Here is a 23,102-nt window from a genome sequence, read left to right on the forward strand (position 1 = left end):
CCCACAAAGGGGGCCCGACTGTTCCACGCCCAAAATAATACAATATTCTACTAAACAACTAAAATAAATAAACAGTTTGCCAGCCCCGTCTGAGCCATCGGGCTGCGTTTGTTTGTATGAATCCCTGTATTTCTGAGTGTGTTCTCTGCGTTTAATCCAGTGACCTAGTTTAATCCTCTCTTTCTCTTCATCCTTCTTTTGATCTGTTTACGGTTATTAATTAGCTGCCTTGAGGAACCCCTCCCACTCCCTATCCTCAGAACAGCAGCTCACGTGAAGTATATTTTGGATAGATATTAAGCTTTCTACTTTCTTCCTTGAAATACAAGGAAGTGAAACTGTCTGGTGCGGGTTGATTTACAAGTGAATTAAATGGGTGATATTTACGTAAAATTTAAAAAGAATTAGTCGGGTCATGTGTTTCTTACTTTGATGAGTATCTTGCCCTGCAGGCTGTGAGGACTGGGAAGAGTTTTGGAGTCTCCACTCAGGACATTTCTAACATCCAGTTTGTCTCCAAAGATTTCTCGCAGGTACTGAGAGATCTTCTTCTGCTGCTGAATGCTACAGTGGTTCTCTACGGACAGGATTACTGGGTACCTGAAAGAAAAGAAAAGAGCCTTCAAAATACATTTTCTGCTTTCTCCAATTTGTAATAAAACTAAAACTAAAACCCATTTGTTTGTATTTATGTTTTGGTTTTATCAGACTTCTCTTTTATGACTTTGATCAGGTTTTATCCTGTTTAACATAAGTTTTAAATGTAGAACTTGTTATTCGTGAGTTTTGTCCTAATATGAATTTTAGGAGAAAACAGTTTGACACTTTAGAAAATCCCCTTGTTATTTTCCTAGCTCAGAATTTGATGAGCTGATTGATATCTCTCTTATCTGTTTTGTTCCCTTTGTAGAAAAACAATCATGTGTGACTTTGTGGTTTATGCTGAGCTGAGATTACAAGAGTCTCAAGCTTCTGCTTGACTCTGACAGACAGATATCAGGTTTATATTTGAGGTCACATTATGACCAACTATAAGCATATTTACCAAAACGCTACTAATTAAAAAAAAATGTTAGATTATCTGTAAAAAAAATAAATATTGAAAGCAATGCTGAAAAAATCAAGAAAGACTATATGCATGATCTTCCTATTTTTAGAGAAAATTTAAGAAGTTCATTGCCAAATGTTTATACGCCTTACAATAATTCCGATCTATTCTCATACTCTCCGTACCATTAAATCAATTAACGGCGTTAAAATGCAGGCACTGCAATTATAAAGCTTTCCAATAGAAACTGGGCCAATATGGCAGCAGGAAGCAGAGTCGGCCGCCACTTCTTTTAGGTATATGGTTGGACCGAGTAGACAAAAAAAGAGCAACTCCTCGGGGAGCCAGAAGAAACACTGCTAAGCAGATGGCTCAATAATGGGCGCTAATTACTGCCAGGAATCACAGAGTTCTGTGAAAAACACAAACCTGGCTGAGTCAGTGCTGTAACTTTCTTGTTAAAGCTTGCAGATAAACCTTACACATCATTTTATTAAGCATCCAGAAATTATATTTCAATAGTTATATGCTTTCCAGAAAGGAAAGTGAAATACATTTTTGTATTTGAAGCCATTTCCTGCCAGTACAATACCTATAGGACAGAGGCAATGTCAGAACCATTTGGATGCTACGAGGAGCTTTGACTCACTGGTTATTTATGAAGGCATGTTTATTGATGGTCTCTATGACAAACTTGAAAGGTATCTTAGAAGTCAAAGTGTAGCCATGCTGAACCATCGGCTCGCCATCAGGACCATCCCAACAGTCCACTGTAGGGGGAAAAAAATAAACGGGAGACGTGATGCATGATTTAAACACTGCTTCAGCTTTCAATACAGGTTCATTTATTTGGGATTAATGTCACAGCTCTTATGCAGAACTGTTTCACATTTTGAGTATTTGGTGGAATTATTCTGGGTGTGAATAAAAGGTTTGTTCAAGCATTAATAAGTTCAAGATTGCGCTCCATCGTAGGGGATTTCTTCCAGCGTTGCTACAACTGAGAGGTCTGTTTTAAATGTTATCAAACATAAACACAGCAAAATGGACACTGGCATTTTAACATTGAATGCAAATTAAATAATGTTCCAATTGCTTCAGTATAACAGCCATTATGATCTTGAAAATGTGATGTTTTATTCCACTTTCGCTCAAAATAAATATCCATGGAATAAGGCAAAAGTGAAACTGACCTTTTAGGAACTCGTGATGACCAGTTGGATAAACTACACTAAAATCATGTATGTTAAACTTAACACATAGTCAGACAAGCATAGTGTAGCATCCGTATTTAATGTGTACACTTACCTTCTACGCAGCGGCAGCCAGACTGCAGCACCCAGGCATACATGTCGGTTTTGGAGTGGGAGAGCAGTTGGTCTCCAGTCAGGTATGTGTTGTGAGAGGAGGCTATGAAGTAGTTACACAGAGGCTGCTCCATGTCTTGATTCACCTCATTGTGCAAAGGGTTGAAGATGTCACATGATGGACTGCGCATGAAGTTTGTAAATCCTGTTGAGAAATACAAATGTAAAATGGAAGGTTATTTCAAATCTTCAGTTGTAAACAGCACTACTACTACTGCTACTACTAAGTACTGCTACTAGTACTGTAGTGGTGTTATTTTGTGATGAACACTGCATTCTGTCAGGATTTTGCTTAAAGTCTAAATTAAGATTTGTCCCTTTTTGAAAATACATTCAAAGATGGCCTGACTTCAGTTGCTGAGGTGTCAGTTGTTCTGCTCCATATGCTGTAATAATATATATTACCTGTGCAGCATGTAGACATGCAATGTCAAAGTCATGGCATCACTGCTAAATTAGTAGAACACTGTATGACAAGAATCATATATAATGCACTGCATACTATAACCATGTAGATACAAAAGACCAAACAGGCTACTATAGGTTAGAACTCATTACATGGTGAGATGTGCATGTGAATCTGTTTGTACAGTTCTGTCGCATCGCTGTACAACACGGTGAAACGTGTGCATTTCTGGCCCCGCAGACTGGCCTGATCAGTCAGACACACAGCCTTCATGCCTCTAAACGCAAGATTCGTCTCACCCCTCCTCGCTTTCTCATTTAGTCTTTCCATACTCACTGCTCTCATTTCAGTTATATTCCCACTGCCCTCATTCTGACTTCCTCTATAATCATCACTCCTTTTTCCCTAAACTCAACCTTCTCACATAAAGAATGCCTGATCCAAAAACAAAATCCAAAACGTTCATGGTTGTCTTTTCAACCAATTAATGTATTTAACATTTTACCATTAAGAGTAAAAACAATGGTTGTTTTAACCATTTTTTACAATTGTCTTTCATTTGAAATCAAAATCTATGAATGTACACGTGTGTGTACCGGTATTTGTTTTTGCCTCTATTAGACAGAGTTTGTGAGATTGTGACAGGAAATAGGGAGACAGAATTGGTGTGTGACATAAGGCAATGGGTCATGAATCGAGGCCACAGGCACCTCGGAGTCTATCAATGTGAGACAACGGCCTACAATGTTGACAGCACACAAAGATTACACATTTGTGTTCATTCAGTCCTGAGCAGCGAGTGAAATCGCGGGAAAATTCACCCACTCTGAAAGCCATTTCTGAAATAACAGGTCTCTTCTGCTACCACTTTCTCATTATCTATTGAACGATCATGATGTATAAATCACTCAGAACAGAGTGTCCATTATTCATGTGGATTCTGGCTTGCACCCACCACACTTACTAACCCACTGCATACCCAACGGTCTGAATTATCTGGCAATGGGTCGCCTACTTTTAAAGTGGTAGCGTGATCTCAGGGTGGGACCGTGACAAAGTGCTTCCTTTCTGTGTTTTTCATAATAAAATATAGGCAATGAAAAAGCGCCTGCAACATCAGCATTCAACATAGGGAGCTCCAGCCCGTCCAGAAATGGTTTCATCCAGTGTGCTAGATGAAGGTACTGTATACAATTCTGTATTTTGCATATCATTTATCATTAAGTGTTTACAATGTCTAATAATCAAACCAATCTTTTATTCGACGCTTAACGAATGAGAACTCTAAAGGGTATAAACTAATACTTCCTGCTCTTGATATCTGTTCTTTAGAGGACAAGAGACAAACTAACAAATTAATCATGTTGTTTGCAATGTCAGCTACAAGGAGGGATAAGATCTGAGCTCAAGATGAAAAGACGGGCAGGGGGGGTGGGGTGAAAATAGAAGTATTATGAAAGAGGAAATAAATAAAATAGAGGAAAGAAGAAAGCTACCTTCAATTCCCATGACGCCTCTTTGTTTATTCTCATCAGACACTTCGAACTTGTTGATGATTTCTGCAATATACTCTGGAGTCACATCGGTCATCTATTAAAAAAGAAGATGGTTTTTAGCGTATACACTGTTTATTCCTTTCGAGACTAGACAATAGCAAATATATTCTGGAATAAAGGTTAAGTGAAGTTTGGATGATTTCCAATTTCTATAAAACATTTATGTTGCCATTATTTTAATCAGAATACTTCCATAATACCAATGCACCATTTTAAACAAGCAGCATATTCTGAGAAGTACATCTCATCCGCGTAGTGCAGTGTGTCAGAAAAGCGCACCCCTGAGACCAAAACCATGTTAGAAGAGAGAGACAAGCTTAGCGTAGCAGACGCCTCTGGGCAGACAGCTGAGACAGAGGGAGTAACCTGTGCTGTGTTAAACATCACCAGCTGAGCATATTAGTGGCTCTCATTTAAAAGACGTGGGACGCCTAACCTTCTGCTCATCGTGCAGGAAGTTGGCCAGCTCCTCCGCTGTCAGATGGTCCTTCCTGTCACTGTACGCCATCATCAGCAGGAATAGGTCCCGCCTCAGAGACATCATCTTATAGAATACAGAGAACTCCTCGTACGTCAGGGAGCCCTGCTGGTCATCTGTGTCTGCTTCCTGTAAGTGGAAAACATATCATCTTTGTAATAAATTGTGCTCAATCCAACATCCGCCATTTTTACTTTGAAAAAGAACATCTGACTCTGATGACATGGAAGAAAACAGCTTGTAGTTTTTGCTTGAGAAGTCCTGGAAGAAAATAAATCTCAACAATCTTCCCCATAGGGTTCCATTATAAATGGCATTTGGCAATACTTAACCTAATCCAGATAATATATATATAGTTTATTTTAGCAGCTGAGACGTTATTCCAGCATAATTGACATTTTCTCTGAGCTTAATTTATTTGGAGGCTCGACTGTTTGTCCCCTCATTCCGTGAGCCGCACTAATAGCTGTTTATGGGATAGGCCAGATCAATCATCAAACATAATTCAGTCTGATCATCAGGCTGTAACATACGGTGCAAAAGCTTTACTCAATTCATGTGGTCAGATTTTTTTTTCCTCCATCAAATCATCATTTGTTTTCACACTAATGCAAATTCACAAACAAGCCGACACTGTTCCAGTCTACATGACAAACACATTCCCTCTGCAGGCAGTACGTTCCCTCCCTGACTTCACAACTAACTTCATATTGCCTGAGGACACACACACACAGCTTGCTGCTTGTTCAATGCTGTCGCCACACTCAACTTGTGGGGGCCTAGAATCTTATACCTTAATCTCACAGGGGTCCATTCGGCCCTAAATAATAATCTAATAATGCCAGCTAATGCCTCCTTAACGCCCCCGTAATGAGCTCACAATGTGTACTGGGGACTCAGTCATAAAGACAATCTGCACACAACACTTATACACACTGGTGGGCATAATGAAAAGCGCTCTCACTTTTAGTAAACTACTCTATTTCATCTTTTTCCTCTAAAAGTGTCTCTCTCCAGCATTGTAATATTCAACTATTTCCTTCATGCTTATTTAATTTACACAAATTCAAATTAACATGAAAAAATGCAGCAGCAATGCAATGTCAGTGAACCAACATATTTATGCAAGATGTGGATCCCATGTTCCAACCTGAAACATCTGCTTGACCTTCCGGCGTGGTAGGTTGACGTTCAGTTTGTGCAGCAGTTGGTAGATCTCGTCAATGTTCAGGAACCCATCTCCATTTTTATCTGCCTCCTCGAAAGTCTGCTTCAGCCACGTCTCACACACATTAAGGGAAAATCATGAATTTGAGCTCAATATAATACTACATTTAATGCATCTTTATGTTTAAAGGATATTGGTCGTGTGTACGCTGCCGTTTAGCCAGGGAATCCTCATCGCTGATGCCAGCCATCAGGTACCGAAGACCAGTTATCCAGGTTCTGGCTTCTTCTTTGTTTGATGTCACCAGGTCAAGGGACTCCATGTGGTTTCCATGGTACACTGTGAAACAGCAGGCCGGGTCGAAGCTGCCGTCTGCATGGCGATGGAAGATGTCCGACTGACCACCCTCTGTCACTTTGTACAGTGAATCGATGGTAACTGACAGAGCCAGCAGTGAGACGGGGAATAAATGACAGTTTGATTATTAGTGTAATGTTTTTGGATAGCATTTGCTAAAATCTTCAATGGCTTGGTCATCTGATCCTGTTTAATTTTGTCACAGTCAAAAGTGCGAAACAATATTGTTGTAAAAACAAATATGGACTAACAGCTGCTTCATCCTTCAGTTCTACATGACAATTGTGTAACAACCGAAAAAAATGAAACAGAAAGAACAAATATTCACAACGTTTTGAGAAATAAAATGATGTATGCTCTTCACTTTTTGATTTTTGATTGGAGGATAAACTTGGTAATCAATTTATTTATTTATTTTATCACGGAACAGAATCTCGCTCCAGGAATTTAACAAAAAAAGGCCTTTTAATACATAAAATGTACCACCAGGAAAGAGGCTATGCTTTCATCGAGGTCTGTCTGTCTGTACGAGAATATGTGATCCGTGTTCTAGTATTAAATGGTACATGTGTGGTTGCACGTATGTGAGTCAAAGCATACTCACTCTTGGCCTTCTCACTCTTGCGTGAGGGCCTCCAGCGAATGCAGGAGCGATGCTCATCCAGGTAGAAGAGTCTCACTAGCCCTTTGGATGCCGCCTTCAGCTTTACCATCTGTGTGCCGGACTGCATTACACTCATGCATCGCTCCACTACAGAGGAGAAACAGCAAACACACAAAAACTGAGGTCAGCGGAGCACTGAATAAAGACACAAAGGGAACAGGTGCCTGGCTTCATTCGTCTTCTCTCAGGAAGGAGCCAGGGAAAGAGTCACAGTGTCAAACAATTAGGATCGCAGCCAGCAACTGGCATGGGTCAAAGTCAAAACTGCAACAGAGATGCTACTGTGTGAACACACAGGGCTGCTTCTCTGTCATCGCCCGGAAAGCAATGGAGAAAGGGAGGAAAGGGAGAGCTTATGAGAGGAGACAGAGTTAATGTGTGTCCCTCTGTGAGCGTTTTACAGCGAGGTCTGCAGGCGGTTGCAGAAGAATCATCTGCATCATGCACAGGAAAGAAAATATTCAGCATAAATTTGTTATTCTATATTAAGAAAACTAAAGCTCAACCTCACTTGACAAGTAAAATAAGCAAAGAAAGAAAAGGGAGGTGTAATAAAAGGTGTAAATTGTTGCAGCAGTGGATAATGAGCATGTGTTCCACAAGAAGCAAAGGTTAAAGAGAAACAAGAATTTTCAAAAGACTTATCAAGCGACTGATTGAACTGAACTTCAGAACTGGATGTAGCACTCGTCCAGCACTTGAGCCATTCTACATTGGATTAAAAAAGGATGAACAGATGCAAATTTAGAATTCAGGCTCTAGTTTTTTATTTATTTTTGTTTTGTTTTTGGAGTTTTATCCAAGACTTTATCACCATGAATTTAACACATAACAGTACTAATGACTGTTGACAGAAAATCATACTTAGTTTAGTTATGACAAAAATACACATGCATTTCTTTTATTATTTTAGGCAAGTGCATCTTTTATCTAGAATATATAAAATGTCAGCGAGATATTGTTTCTTGTTCCTACTGCATCATTTGTACTACTTCTGTTCCTGTAATGAATTGTGGTACAGTCTATATCATGTGTGTGTGTGTGTGTGTGTGTGTGTGTGTCATATCGTAAGGAGATAAAGCTCAAGTCCTGGCAGTCATCTAATGACGAACTAAGGAGTAGAAGGAGATGAGAACAGGGGAGGCACATTCTGAAGAGGAGAACAGAGGGAGCGAAATGATTGTGAGAAGTGACTTTGTGTTTGATTGTCTGGCACTGTCCATGATTGAACAATGATAAAAGATAAAACGTCACACTTTTTTTCTTTTTTTCGACTGCTGGTGGCAGGGATACAGACACGGAAGACAGCAGAGATATGTTGAGATTCCGTCCTCATTAGTGGGATGCGTGCATGAAGGCTTTTGTGTGAGAGCGCTTGTGTGTCCATGCAGTTTCTGTGTGCACACAGATTAAATGGAAAATGCATTTATGGAGCGCCAACCAATCAATCACACACAAAATACAATAAAACACTTGCGATGGAGGCTATTATGCAAAAGTGTTATAACCTCCAACATTCTAATCAATGCCATGTCTTCCTCACGAGCCCTTACAGAAAAGAGTGGAAAAAATACTAATTTTGTGTGGTGATGAAAATCTTAATGTCTGTACTTGATAAGCATGATTTCTCAGGTGGTGTATTCTATATCGAACTTTAGCTCTTAATTCGCTGCTACATCATATTTAAAAATTTATCATCATTTTCACATAATTAACAAAAAGTCTTTTAACAGAGTTATAACAAGTACTGTGTATTGTTGTAACTAACTCTGAGCTGCAAAAAAAAAATAATGAGCCACAGAAGAAAGGGAGACTTGCAGAAAAGGAATTGCATTATTTATCTCAAATGGCCACTTCTGAAATTCAAAGCTTTCATTTACAAATTCAATGACTTCACAGTAGTGTTAATCACATCCACAGCCTCTGCTTAGCGCACATGGACGCTATTCTGGGTCTTCCTCTTACACAATCCATCCATTTTCTTGCTGCTATATCCGCCTTGCAGGTCACGGGTGTTCCTGAAGCCAATCCCAGCTGACTACGGGCGAGAGGTGTGATACACCCCGGATGCTTCGCCATCATCATTTCAGGCAAATAAATGACTTAGGCTAGATAAGCTTCCATTGATGCTTCGCTGGTACCTGGATAAAACATTATTTACCATCTTTTGAGCATATTCTAATTCTGTCATCATGTTCGTTGTTCTACAGAAGTCAGAAATAAACGGTAATATAGAAGTCGAGAACCTTTTTTCATCCTCAGGATGAGGATGACATGACTCCCACCATGTCATGTCTTTGGTTTGACAACATACAAGATAAAAGAAAGCCTCATACTTCTTATTGTTGATTCTCCTCCAGTTTTTCTATATTCTCTAACTATGTGTCCCTTGACCCTTTTACTACTTGACATTTCTGCAGTAGTTCTTCACTCACTTTATCAACATGTCTACAGTCCACAATGAGTCAAATCCCAAACCCCTTTTATCTGAAGGTGAAGCGGTAGCTTAGCCTGTGAGAGGGTAACTGCCTCCATGATGAGGACTATTGTGAGTGGTACTAAGACCAGCAATGAATAAAATCTAATGATAAGTGCCTTTTGAGTCTTTGCTCTCCTTTCTTGTTCATTTTTCCCTCCGTGCATTCACACTCAAACAATCTGAGCATGATTTCCATTTGACCTTGTAATTGTAGTATTTATCTTGCAGGACATCTGCAAAGTATTTGTCTCCTTGACCTCATTTACATACAGATTATAGTAAGTGCCATTCTTTCTTTTCACACTGTGGTTAAAGATTATTCTTTCCTTGAAAACTTAAAGAAAAATATTCATAAAAACAGCTGAACAACTTCAAAGTCAGTGAGGTGAGAGAATGAAGAATGATGTAAAGCACATTTTTCTCCATTCACCCTGTCCGTTTTTTGCTCTTATTTCTTTTAGCATACATGACTTTCTGAGTCTAAATTCAGTTGTGTGTGGTTGTGTTTGTGTGAATGAATGTGCTTGTGTGAAGACTCATCATCTCTGTTGGTGCGGAGCAGATCAAAGCTTCGTCTTGCCACAGAGGACCAATTCAAGCATATTTTAATTGGTAGGTGAAAGAGCACGTCTCTCATAGCCCGATGAATAAATCCCATCCGAACTTTGATCCACACAATACAGCTCTAGGTTGGCAAAGCAACCAACATATTCAACGGCGGTTTTAATCTATGGTTTTCAATTTTTAGCTGTCGTTTTTAATCTCAAGCCTCTCAGCCATCACTGCAGCTTAATTTCTATTGGTTCATAATAGGTTGAGGTTAATTCTTGAACGCCCCCGAAAGAGATCTCTCTGTGAGATCTGCTGATGAATAAAGCGGACCTCAGCCTGAAGCTTTATCATGATTTATTCAGAACTACATTAATTCATATTCAGCAACATCTGCCTGATACGGCATTAGAGACCAATAACCTATCCAAGCCAGTTCAACTGCTGTTCAACTCACCAAGCATTGCAATCCAAGCGCATTAAAGCCATAATTTTTAATTATCAGCACTCAAACCAGAGAAGTTGTGTCTTGCATGTAATGAGCAACAGCTCATTAAAATGAGCATCGTGCAGGTTCAAAGTCAAGACGGCATAAAGAGACCAATTTGATCATGCTGGGGATATTCTGATACATAAACATGAGCATATGCTATTTCTGTGCTATAAATAGCACCAAAAAGCAATATGTTCAATATGTAATGTGTTTGACCACAGACACACACAAATAAACAAACAAAAACAATTAGTGTATGGAAGACAGCATAGCAGAAATAAAAGAAGGGAAGACAAAAATGTATCAAATTAAGTGTTGAAAGGTGGAAAATACAATATAAATACTCACATTTGTTCGTTTTGACTGGTTCACATCTGGAAGTCTCACTAAGTTATATCACATACCTTCTCAAAAACACACACAGACATTAACTTACCGGTACCAATTTGCGTGAGCCTGCATTTCTGTGGCACAGCCACTGTGCCGCCAATATGGTAGACGTTGCGTGCCAGGAGCATCGCAACAGTTAGCACCGCTGATTTTTCAGCAGAACCATGAACAAAGTTGGATCGCATTTTTTGATCAGATATTGTCGTTGGAACAAAAACGGACGAGCAAATTTCTTCCATTTTCTCTGCAGATTCACAAGATGCCAGTGGGAGTCCCCTCTTTTCCCAGTGAGCGACTCACACAGCTCCACCTGTATCAAAAAAAAACTCTGTGAACGAAAACACTTTGGGTTTTCTTCACATCGGAAATGACAGACTCGCCAGGCTGGCATCAGACAGAAAGCCTCTGTGCTCCAAACAAGTAGCAGGCACTCCAAATCTCCCCCTGTTCAACCGCCTATGTGTTATCCTCTAATCTGCGGTAGCTGTCTTCAATCTCAAATCGCCCCCAAAAAAACACACACACACACGTTTCCCTCTGTCTTCAGGTCAAAACCTCCACTCCCACTCTTTGCTCTTGTAGCTGTACTGCAGTCACTATATAGTTGCCAGTATATTACATCCTACTGACTGGATTAAAATTCTGCTTCCTTTTTATTTTTTTTATTTTTTTTTCAATTGTTCTGTCGTGTGTGGAATGATTATGAAGAGTAAGTGAGGACATGGAGAAAGTGTAGCAGATGTGTATCTCTGCATATAAGCTGAGTTCAACCAGGTTGAAAAGAATGATGACATAACATTCACGATAATGCACTAGAAATGGTGGGGTTTAATGGATTTACATGTGGGGTGTGTGGGAGGGTGAGAGACAGAGCGAGAGAGAGAGAGAGAGAGAGAGAGAGAGAGAGAGAGAGAGAGAGAGAGAGAGAGAGAGAGAGAGAGAAAGAGAGAGACTATTGTGTCACTTCATCTTTTACCTCAGGAGTGACAATAGTCATATCTAATTACAAAGGAAATTATGATCTCACTCTGTGTTAAACTATTTTTTTCATGACATATGGCAAAAATGCAAGAAAAATCAAGCATGTGCAAACACAAAGGAATGCAACCAGCAGATTCGTGCAAATCATGCACAGCTGGCTCCACAACATGGAGGGGAGCCTGACATTGCATTAGAAGTGCTGCAGAATCAAAAGGTGGAGTCAGGATGAATTTCATGACAAATTACACGAGCTCCTCTAATCCCCTCTGAAAGTAGGAACAAGTGACACAGAGGATAAAACAAAACCCCAAAAAAGCCTCCTCACATTAGAGTAAACATAGCTCTAATGGCATTACAACTGCACACACTGATAGGAAAATTCAAGAATGCCACGCCCTGTCTTTCAGCGTACAAACACAGCATCAGCAGGTCTCTTGCCAACTAACTGAAATGAACTTCACAATTTGCAAGAAAAGCTTTGTGATTTTCTCCAGATGATGAAAGAGGTAGATTCGTTTTGTCGTGGGGCAAAACTGAAGTAGCATTGAGGATCACGATCAATATCAATCTCTGCAGGGTCCATTTTACACCTGATAGTTTATATTTCAGTGGCGAGGTTCAATGACAATCTAAGAACTGTTTGGCGCTGAATGTCCAGATTGCCTGCCAATGACTGTAAGTTGCCTTGTGTGCTGTCGATATTATGAGGTGTAGTTCAAATTCACTTGAAACACTTCTCCAATCGGTTTGATCTGCTTCATTGGAAGGAAATGCAGAGGAAACCTGCATGAATGCATGGACACCATGCAGCCAATACACAAAAAGGAATGGCTCTGGATATTCAGTCACAAAACATTTTATTTTGGTGAATGGACTTATTCTCATCCTGATGATCTGTATTTTTCCATTGTCGCCACCATTTAGATTTCTCTTTACATTTTCAAAATAGCACATAAAATATCTGACAAATAGTGCTGACAAATCTTGCACATAAGTCCACGGTGCCCCCAAAGAATGGCCTACCTGTTTGTGTTTGGTTTTTGCTTGCATGGCAACATGGTAAACACAGAAAGACCTAAAGTGCAATAAAAGCATGGTGAGCTTTAAGCTCATGTGGAACCTCCCCAACATTTATTCTCATTTTCCTATTTTTTCCTTTACTTGGGCAGTTAATGAGGAATCGACCATATTACAAAAACTGAAATGAATTTCCTAGTGAAGCTGATAAATAGCTGCAGCACACTAACAGCAGTTAATTCATGTTCATGAACAAGGCAGCTTATAGTTGGCAGTGTCTTCTTGCTAATACGACTTCAAAGCTTTGCAACCCACAGCAGCATGGTGCTGCTAAGTACAAAATATGGATGTCTCAGGGGACACATTAGAATATAAATCATGTTTAAGGTAAACTCATTACATAAGCCCTGTATGAAAAGCAATTTTCGTGTGCCCTCTTAGAAACAACAAAAGGTTAGAAAATGCATTAAATGATGAGCAAACTGAGGGGAAAATTCAAACTCTTATCTCAAAGTCACTCACTCCAACTAATTAAGAGCGCTCAAGGCGGCACTCAAGTAGGGCATGCTACAAATGGGTTCCCAGGTCCGCCCTGGTTGCACAGCGTAGAGCAGCACCGGAATGAAAATAAGCACATGACAACTGCCGCATGATAATTCATTCACCAAAGATGCTGCAGGGGGGGCTCCCTGAGTGGGGGTAGTTCAAAACTGACATAACAGGAGGGAACTGAAGCTGTGAGCATGTGACTGTCTGTGTGGTAGCGGTGGAGCTGGGTGGACAAAGCTCGAGCTTTTTCTTTTTTCCTTCCAGAGAAGGCTGGACGACTGCAAGTAGATTGAGATGGAGCATCTTTAGATCTTTAGTAGCACGACCCACGAAAGGCGTCTGATCTCAGGTACACAGTGAAGCCTGGTAGCCCCCGGCTCCTGGGTAGTGGGTAGCTCATTAATGGCAGAGAGGAGGAAAGCAAATCAAATGCCAAGCAGACATTGTGGGTGATTTCCTTCCTATTTCTCCCTTAAACATGGGTACACATTAAAATATTTATATACATTTACAGTGAAATTTGAATGATATTCTATTCTATTAATGTTATCCAAAAATATGTGTTGAATTGCAATGCAATCAACATGAAATAATGTGTTTAAAGTACCTGACAATGTCATTACACTCAGAAGTATACTGTAAACAGCTCGGCTTTCCCAGAGCTTTATTGATAAGACAATCACCAATGGAAAATATATTGTAAACCCTCTCAGTTGTTCCGCCACCCAATGGGGCATTTAGAGTTTCCATTTTCTGTTTGTTAGATAGATAGATTTTATTGGTCCCCGTAGGGAAGTTTTTCGTCACTGACTGAAAATTAACAACATCATTACACATCACAGACAACTACCAATAATAAACCACATGTGACACAACATTGATAAAACAAAGACAAATCATGGAATAGCCAATATATAATAAATAAATATATATATATAATATATATATTTCTATAATTTTTCCAAAAGTGGGGATATCTGTGTCTGTGGACAAATATTTCTAGTTCTTCCTAAACTGTCAAAATGACAGGAAACTCCATTGTCCATGTCAACTTATGTTAGTAATTTATGCTTTATTTAGTTTTGTAGGGCCAGCTAACATCCTGGAGATAGCGAGGTCATCCATTGTTTTTTTTGCAAGGTTAAAGGTTCAATTCCCATCTCTCTGTAGTTCTATTCTGTTGTTGTGTGAAGGGTTAATGCTCCTGGTGAGCAGATGTAGGAATGGGTAAATAATGGCTTGTAATGTGAAAGAAAGACTCTTCAATTGTCAATTACATTTTGAAACAGTAAAAAGTAATCTGCAGATGAAGCTGCTACTAATAAATCACCGTAGATTAGTAAACTATTTACAGTGTATAAAGAGCATTATTTGAAAGCAGCTACAGCTTCATCTCTTTAATAGCGAAAGACTCCAAGTCAGTTTTAGAAGCCGGTGTTAAAAAACATGTATGGTGTGCTAGCAAAGTGTCGGTCCAGGAGGATAAGCTAATTCTAAATAGGCAATAGATCACCAGTTATTACCAATTACCAATTATTAAATATTAGACATTGAAGAAGTGAGGAGCAATACTCTATGACATAGAGGAGAGGAGAGGAGAGCAGAGGAATCAGATAAGGAACAAGATTTAAAGAAATTGCTCATTTCAACTTACTTGGAGAAATTCCCCTTTATTTGAAATTATATTTAAATGTAATCAGGTCTGACAACTGATGGCAGTTTTGTGTACATGTCAGTTTTCAACATTTCAATTACCATCAACGAAGAGTTTGCAAGAGGAAAATGTGATTTTAAAGAAGAGAGCATGAGAAAAGATGAGAGGTTGCTCCCTCCCTCGGTATCTGTTCGCTGTTTCTCTGCCCTGGAGAAAGGAAGATGCAGAGTCAAAAGGGGGGGGAGGGAGGGATGGCATGCTGAGATACATCATCATCATCATCAGTGCAGGAGAGAGAGGCACATGAGGAAAAACACATTTTCCATTCAAAAACCATTTCCTCCATGTGGAGATTAGCAGCATGCAAGCTTCTCCAGATTGTCTTTCTCACTCAGCAAGGGATAGTGATGCTGTTTAAGTCTTCTTAGCCTTACCAAAACTAACAAACAGGCACTGCAGGCTTGAAGACTGACAGCCTGACACATTCTGCTTTAGGTGCCAGGGATGCGCCATGTTTTTGACAACTCATGGAACACAGTAAAGGGTTGCTTTAATAGCCCGGGGAGTGCTGGGACATTCAAGCTCGGCCCAAACCTCTGTGACATTGTGTGGTGCTGACATTCCTTGTCTGGGTTTCAGGAGGCTCCTGCTCTGGTGACAATCCGATTCTCCATTGTCACAGAGCCTCTTTAAGTAGCAATGCATTGTGTTCTTTTCATCAATCAGACGTCTTCTCACCAAGGCGTACAGCAATAACCAAGCCTATTAACATCTCAGGGATGGTTTCTGCAAACAATGCAGAGGATGTGGGTCGTATATTAGGTTTGCGGTACATCCACACTTCTGTGGTATTCTGTCCGAGACAAATATTGTCAAAACAAATTAAAAGGATTTTCTGCCCCCTAGTGACAAGTATGACAGGGCATTTTCAGAACCAGGGACTGTCTCTGCTGCTCTTCATCAATATCTCTCAGCTTTGCGTCTGCATCAATTTGACCGATATGGTGCAATGAATTCTGACGTTTTGTTCCCAAATTGTCAATAAACACAGATTACTATAAAATAAATCCCTCTTGTTAAAATGAGCATGTCCTAAATAATGATTTCAAGGGTCTGTAGCAGCAGCGTGGTTAATTGAATTTCTCCACAACAACAAGCGTAATGAAGATTTTACGCATGGGCTCCAGCCTGCTTGCAATGAATAATAGCAGCATTTCAAAGCAACGCATTTTTCACAGAGTATTTCCCTCCAAGTGGGACACATTTAAAAGGAAAAAACAAATCACTTACCCTTCTCTAAACTGAGATTTCTGCAAACTTCAAGTTCTGCCATTTGGTTCTGGAGAAGTAGTTCTCACAAGGTCCCTCCATTCGTGTTGGACAACATTATTGTCTCTTAGTTATAACGGCCTGACGTACAACTAAAACATTCCCGATTCGTCCGTTCCTCCGTAATCAATTGGCGTTCACCTGATGCGCCACCGTGATCAAGTGCCACTTTTTTTACGCGCCTGCCCTGCATGCAGGATCAAACCGCTCTTCAGCGTCCCCTTGTCTGTGTGGTCTGTGGTGTGTGGATCCAGTAGTCGAGACATTGGCAGCTCCTGCGCCCACAACCTCTTCCCTCCGCGCAACACAGAAGCAACGCGCAAAACTGATTTGTCGCACACTCTGCGCTTTGGCAGAGCCGCAGTTACACATTTGGACCTTTCACCAGCGGTGCTCTACAGACTGGTTCCCGCTGTTGGATGACACTTTGAATTCTGCAGAAATCCGACCCGAACCGTGCACATCTGGCTATCTCTGTCTTAACAGGCGACTTAAAATATGGGGATGCTCCCCCCGCTGCGCGTCCCGAGAGACAACAGAAGGCGAGACAGCGCAGGTTTCTGTAAACCTTAATTAGCTATTAAGATTTTTAATGTGTGTGAATTCCCATCAGAAAGTTTTCAGCGCTCAGATTAGTCGCGCTCACTGGTCCGCATTAAGACCGTTTAATTTATGATTGCAGCAGACACATCCCACGCACCTGCCCCCCTAGACGCAGGTTATCCAGTCGTTTAGCGTTGTGTCTATAGAACTCAAACACGCCTGAATACCCACGTCACAGTCAGTTCATTGATGTGTAAACGTGCGCGCGCGCGTACGCGGCTTTCCTGTGATCGTTCACTTTGATTCATGCGCAAAACCTCACTGCCGCACCTATAGTGATCAGAGTGGATAGCTTATACACACCGCCCACAAAAAAGTAAATGCACAAATAAAATAAAATAAACCTCCACACTCAAATAAATAAATAAAAAGCGCAAGGCCACTGTCATCAACAAGGAGGGACGCATGTTCATAGCGATGAGAGAAGAACTAGAGGCATGAGACATGAGACTTTTCTTCAGGAAATGTATTCAGAATGAAATTCTCATGAAGGTTTTCAAAGCACCCTCCTCTGTTCTAACGGGATTGTTCTGGTCAATCATCCGCAGCAAGTCGGATGAAATGATCCACTTGGTGTGACGGTGGTCGGGTGTGGATGCTGGCTATACTGCTGTAGGTGTGGCAGCCACAGAGGTCAGACTGAGCGCATAGAGGAATGTTTAGCTTTACCATATGAGAACTAATATCTAATCTTCCATATGCCAGGTGTAGCAGCCTGCTGAGCACCTGCGTAGGGCTTGTCTTTTTTCACATACACACAAAAATCAACTGTTTTTCATTCTTGTCACACATAGTTCAGAGCCTTGCCGCAGGCGTTGGGCCTGTATTCCATTACAATAACGTCTTGTCGCAACATCTTGCTGCCTTGTCTATAGGCACAGCAGTGGAGACAAGTCTCCCTCTACTGTTCATCGCAATGACCTACAGTTATCAGAAATAACATACTGTTCATTGTTCGCTGCAGTATGCTATTGTGGGCCTGGTTCTGGTATTTACCATGAAAGATGCTGTTGTCTGTGAGGAAGTGCCGGCGGTACTGTGGCTCTCCTTTTCTGTTCATCACCCGGGAGCTCATGGTGAGAGGAGGAGGGGCACTGCAGGATTGACTCACTGGATGACCTATGAAGGCGGAAGAGAATTTCAATGCGAGGTCAAAACATTTTACTGGAATTGAATGAATCTGAAATGTAAAAAAAGAAGAAAAAAAATAATATTTGTTATGGAAACAACTGTGTATTTGCAAAAGTAAAGACAAATTGCATAAAATGCAGTTCAAAAGAAGAACATTTTTGTTCTGAAAAAATATGATATTCTTTGCTAATGCAGTCTTACCTTTACTTATTACCCCCCCCCCCCCCCCCCCCCACACACACACACACACACCTTTCCCTGCAGCTCTTAACAGAGCCTATTTCCTGTTACCACCTTTGATTTGAATTCTTATTCTGCACATGTTCTCATTTGTCGTCTCTCTGTTTCTCCTTACCATTAGTACCGGATTCCCAATTTTCCGCCACATCCTCTTGATCACTTTTCGTTCCTGACAATTCCACTGCTGAGTTTCTCCCCACCTGTTGCTGCTTTGTCTTTCTGTGATTTACTGCCCCCCCCACTACAAACACAAATCATCTCTCTCACACACAGACTCACAGGAGATGCATTGATCTGGAAAGACTCGGAGCCTCTGGACAGTTATTGTTTCATGGCGCCGACTGACCCGAAAAGTTAGTGTCTGGTCAAAAAAGTAGGGCTCAGGGGTCAGCTGTCTTTCTTTGAGGTGATGGTGCTTTACTGTGACCCTGCCCTCTTCCTTTTAAATGGCAGATGCATGTAATGTGCAGATCATATGAAACCATGGCAACCTGAATAACACTATTCAGGTTGCCATTGTAGCATTGTACAGAATAAAACACAACGCAACAAATCTCTGCTCTTTCACTATATTTCGATTTTATATAAGCAGTGTTTCTTTCAAATATAAAATATAACCAGCAACATTGTACATTTTCTTGAATTTATACTAAGCTGTACTCGTACTCATACTTTTTATTTCAGAAATTTCAAAAAGAGGAAGCCAAAACAAAACTTTTAGACAAAAATGTTTACTTTTACTATGAATGTTGGAGAAAAACACTTCCAAAGTTCACAGCACATATTCCTGCTCATACTACATTCTCAGCTCTCTGGTGCAAAATAAAGCTTTGTCTTAATGTCTGCTTCACATCCACAGGCTCAAAGGTTTTTAAAACATTGTCTTTCTTTTGCACGATACTCTCTGAAAGCCATCCTGAACCTTTCTACAAATTCATTAAACTCTGCTTCACCTTGTGCTGAATCTGCTCGTCGCTCCTCTGAACCTCTGTGGAGCACGGCCCCTCGTGGATCGCTGTTTAATTATGGAATGATGTTTCTCATTTACTGTTTGTTTTCACAACAGAGCCCAAATTAAAGATAGGAGCTGGGCAGAGGGAGATGACTGGAGATATTGTTTGAGCGGCTTTAATGACAGATCAAAATGCACCTCAATTATATGAATCCATTAAAGTCAAATGCCAACAAGATGTTTTTGGAATGTTCGTGTTAATTAGCTTTATGAGTGCATGAATGCTGCTCAGTCACAATACGGTACATAGATGTAGTCGTAGCATATCATCATTCATATTCTCCATATTATTGTGGTAATCATTGAATTATTTCTAAGCTTGCACAAACCAGCATCTCATAATGACATGGTGCATGTTGGGAATTGGAAAATGACTCTCCTCTTCTGATTACAAGTAACACTAGTAGCCTTCTCATCTATAGGATATCCCAAACCTCAAGGGAGTACAGACTGTTCTTTCTTGCCTGTCAGGCCACAGAGCACAGCTTAGAAAATGATTGTTTCAGTGCCAGATGAGCTACTCTATCTCAGGATCTCAAAAGGAAGCAGGTCGACGTTGCCCTGTAGCCTGAAGTGCTGTTGTAGTAGACTAAACGCAAACAGGAGTAATACAATATGAAATGTGTGACAAATCGTTTTAGCTCTTCTGCTTCCCCTGCCTGACACTTGAATTTTATGTTGTTTTTAGACACCAGACGGAGCAGCGCTCCTAATCTCATTGTGTAGCCACTATGCAATGACAATAAATGCTTTCTATTCTATTCTATTCTATTCTATTTCTATTTTACAGGCCAAACGCATCAGACAGGAGAGCAATGCGTAACTGTTTCATACGAGCTGACGGGCCCCACGCTGATGCAGGAAGCCAACTGGATGAGCAAATTGCACTCAAACATTTGGACCTTTTTATATAGAGCAGGTGGACGTTCAGCAAACAAAATGTTTCATTACACTAAAAGCTCAAAGTAAAGGGCTACCCACCTTGAGACACTGATAGATATAATAAATAGATATAATTAATTATATATGTTGCCAAGAGATATCCACTTAAAGATCTTACTAAATTATCCATTGGTATTGACAGCTCAGGAGATCTGTTTGAAATACACCTACAATAAAGTTTAAACCCATTTTATATCTACATTAAAACGTAATTCATCCTCCTGGTTGAAACGCCGCTAGATTTATGCTTTTCTTGGCCTGAGCTGACATCATTTATGTCTCTTCCGTCGCTGCAGTATTATATCTGAGGCAGAATTATGAACAGTAGTTAAAATAAATCACTGTTCTGTGTTTCAGTTTGCCTTTTATATATGACATATAATTCTTCATATGTGCATGTATGAGGACAATGGACAAAGGAAAGCAACATCTGTCACCCCAAACTGCCAAAGAGCACCCAATCTGTACACGATTAATGAGATATACAGTGGTTGTTCTATTTTATGTGACCCGCTGCCATGAATGCTAATTGTTAATTGTAGTTTTTTTTTAAACAATAAGCAACTGACTCAGGACTTTGTGCATCCTTCATTAATGTTGCCTCATATGCATCTCCCACTGCTGGAGAGGATCCCTGCAAAACGTCTCGTTGTAGAAGTGAGTCAATGAGTAGCTTGAAATTGTTTGTTTAGCACTTATCAGAAGAGAGAGATAACCTCCTGAACCCGGGAGATCCTCAACTCACACGTTCAACAATACATGAATTTATGGAAGTAAAGAAGGCAAAATACTGTTAAAAGGAAAGAGAAGGAAGTCGTAGGATCTTTGTCTAAAGAGATAGTGTAAACTTTGAGGCGGAGAGGTCACTTAGGGGTCAACGTTGAGTTGCAGAGGGCAGTGTAGCCATTTTTATTAACATTAAGGAGTCATAAATTTATTGAACAAAGGTGAAAACTGGTTAATCAACATCGCAGACATTTTGATGCATACAGTTCATGTTGAAATATTTTCTAGTGCATCTTGATGCTATTGATTTGACTATTTGTTAAACTGTGATGATGTGTGCTCGTGTGTGGTAGAACACATGGGGAGGTCGCCTTCTCTTACCTGGGTGGATCATAAATCAAACCCCCAGATCTATTTCAAGCAGACACTCCCCATCCTTTACTTTCACTCTCATGTTTTGGATTTGAAGAGACCGTTTATCGTTTCTTCTTCAATAAGAGAAACTTGTTCATCTGCATGTAATCTTGGGATGGATGGTGTCTGACACATCACGTCTTGTTCTTTGCTCTTAGAGTGCATGCTTTTATATTTCTGTCTTCTGTCAGTGAATCCTTTCGCTTCCATTCCACCAACAAACTTCAGTTATTCATGAGGGATCATGCCACCCACAAAGAGTCATGTTTCCACTCCTACAACCCTACACCAGCAAGCTGATACACTGTCCACAATGCTTCAAGTCACCAAATAACAAGAGAGTCACTTTACGGTTGATGCATTCCATCACACACACACACACAGCCTGTACAGTGTGTGTGTGTGTATAATGGAATATCTAACCTGTGTTACGGTTGTTAAGTGAATATTTCTTGTGACAGCAAGTTAAAGCAAATCTCATGACAGAGCTAAAGTCAATGAAACAGTCAAATCCACACGCTAAAAGTGACAGTATTTCAACCTGAGGCCTCCATGCACATATCAGTTTACATACAAGCCTCACTAACCGCCTCACAAAGACACTCTTTTATATGAGATGATGACAATGCATCCTAAAGTTTATCAGACAGGAGCAGAGATGGAGAGTTAAACTTTATTTACCCAAACAACCCGTCTCTTTAAATCTCTTTCCCCTTCACACCCCAGCTAACTACAGTCAAATAAAATAATTTAAAAAAAAATCCCCAAGGAGTCTGCTCTAGGAAGGGGGGGGGGGGGGGGGTGTCCTCGGCTCTTTCTCTCTTGGGATGGCTACCGGCTGAGTATAATAAAGGCCTTTGTTATGCTGCTCTACTTCAAATCTCCGTTCAAGCACAATGGAAAGAAGCTCCAAAATGTGAAACGCACATGGCAGGAGATGTATCAACATTTACACAGGTTAATAATTCACTCGTATAACAAAAAGAAAAGAAAAGAAAGCACATGACAACTATAACATCGGTGATCTTATGACCTCAAAGCAACAAAGTGTGCAGAACCTGACTGCTGGAGCCTGAGCTGAAGTGGTGCAATAAAGATAAAGACCATGGTCTTGAGTTCTTGTTAAAGAGCATCTGTCCACATGCAGGGACTTAACTGCACATCATATACAGTTTTCCACCAACAGCACAGTCAAAGTAACTGCCAATGTGCAGAATCCATTTGTCAGAAAATTGCAGTTATAATAAAATTGCACAATATAAGAAACAAGCATTGAAAGTTGGTAAAATGCACCCTATATATTATAATGTCTGCAGGGTGAGTTAAAAAAACAAAACAATGGCAGTCTATCACATTTCACTTCACAGGCTCTCTTACTTCTGTCACTTTAGTTTCAGATTTTGAAACGAAGTTGTCGGCTCCCTCAGAAAGTCTTGCCGCGTTCACCTGAACAGGAGTCCACGGGGCAGCAGGCGTCCATGGCAGAGGGCAGGAATGGAGTGATCCTCCCAGCAGCGTTGCTTTCATGAGAGAAGATCTCTACAGTTTG

General features: G+C 40.4%; 1 protein-coding gene across 1 annotated transcript; it reads right to left on the minus strand.

Moving 5' to 3' along the window:
- Positions 1-413: 413 nt before the first annotated feature.
- On the minus strand, positions 414-16,489 carry LOC137901711 (1-phosphatidylinositol 4,5-bisphosphate phosphodiesterase eta-1-like). Its single transcript, XM_068745756.1, has 9 exons — positions 16,447-16,489; positions 6,985-7,131; positions 6,218-6,461; positions 6,006-6,135; positions 4,814-4,984; positions 4,318-4,411; positions 2,357-2,560; positions 1,698-1,818; positions 414-600 (listed from the first exon to the last, which is right to left on the minus strand). Exons 1-9 carry the CDS (start codon positions 16,487-16,489, stop codon positions 414-416), a joined length of 1,341 nt encoding a protein of 446 aa, XP_068601857.1.
- Between the last annotated feature and the right edge of the window lie 6,613 nt (positions 16,490-23,102).

This window comes from Brachionichthys hirsutus, chromosome 11, assembly GCF_040956055.1.
Source record: "Brachionichthys hirsutus isolate HB-005 chromosome 11, CSIRO-AGI_Bhir_v1, whole genome shotgun sequence".
NCBI classification, from domain to species: Eukaryota; Metazoa; Chordata; class Actinopteri; order Lophiiformes; family Brachionichthyidae; genus Brachionichthys; species Brachionichthys hirsutus.

What these genes read in the sequence shown, in the direction of transcription:
- LOC137901711 (XM_068745756.1), bottom strand. Translation starts at nt 16,489, where the DNA reads ATGGCAGAACTTGAAGTTTGCAGAAATCTCAGTTTAGAGAAGG. An exon ending in TCCTGCACGATGAGCAGAAG is followed by an intron (nt 4,412 to 4,813) that starts GTTAGGCGTCCC and finishes CTTTTTTAATAG; the next exon opens with ATGACCGATGTGACTCCAGA. An exon ending in TGGCTGCCGCTGCGTAGAAG is followed by an intron (nt 1,819 to 2,356) that starts GTAAGTGTACAC and finishes TTCCCCCTACAG; the next exon opens with TGGACTGTTGGGATGGTCCT.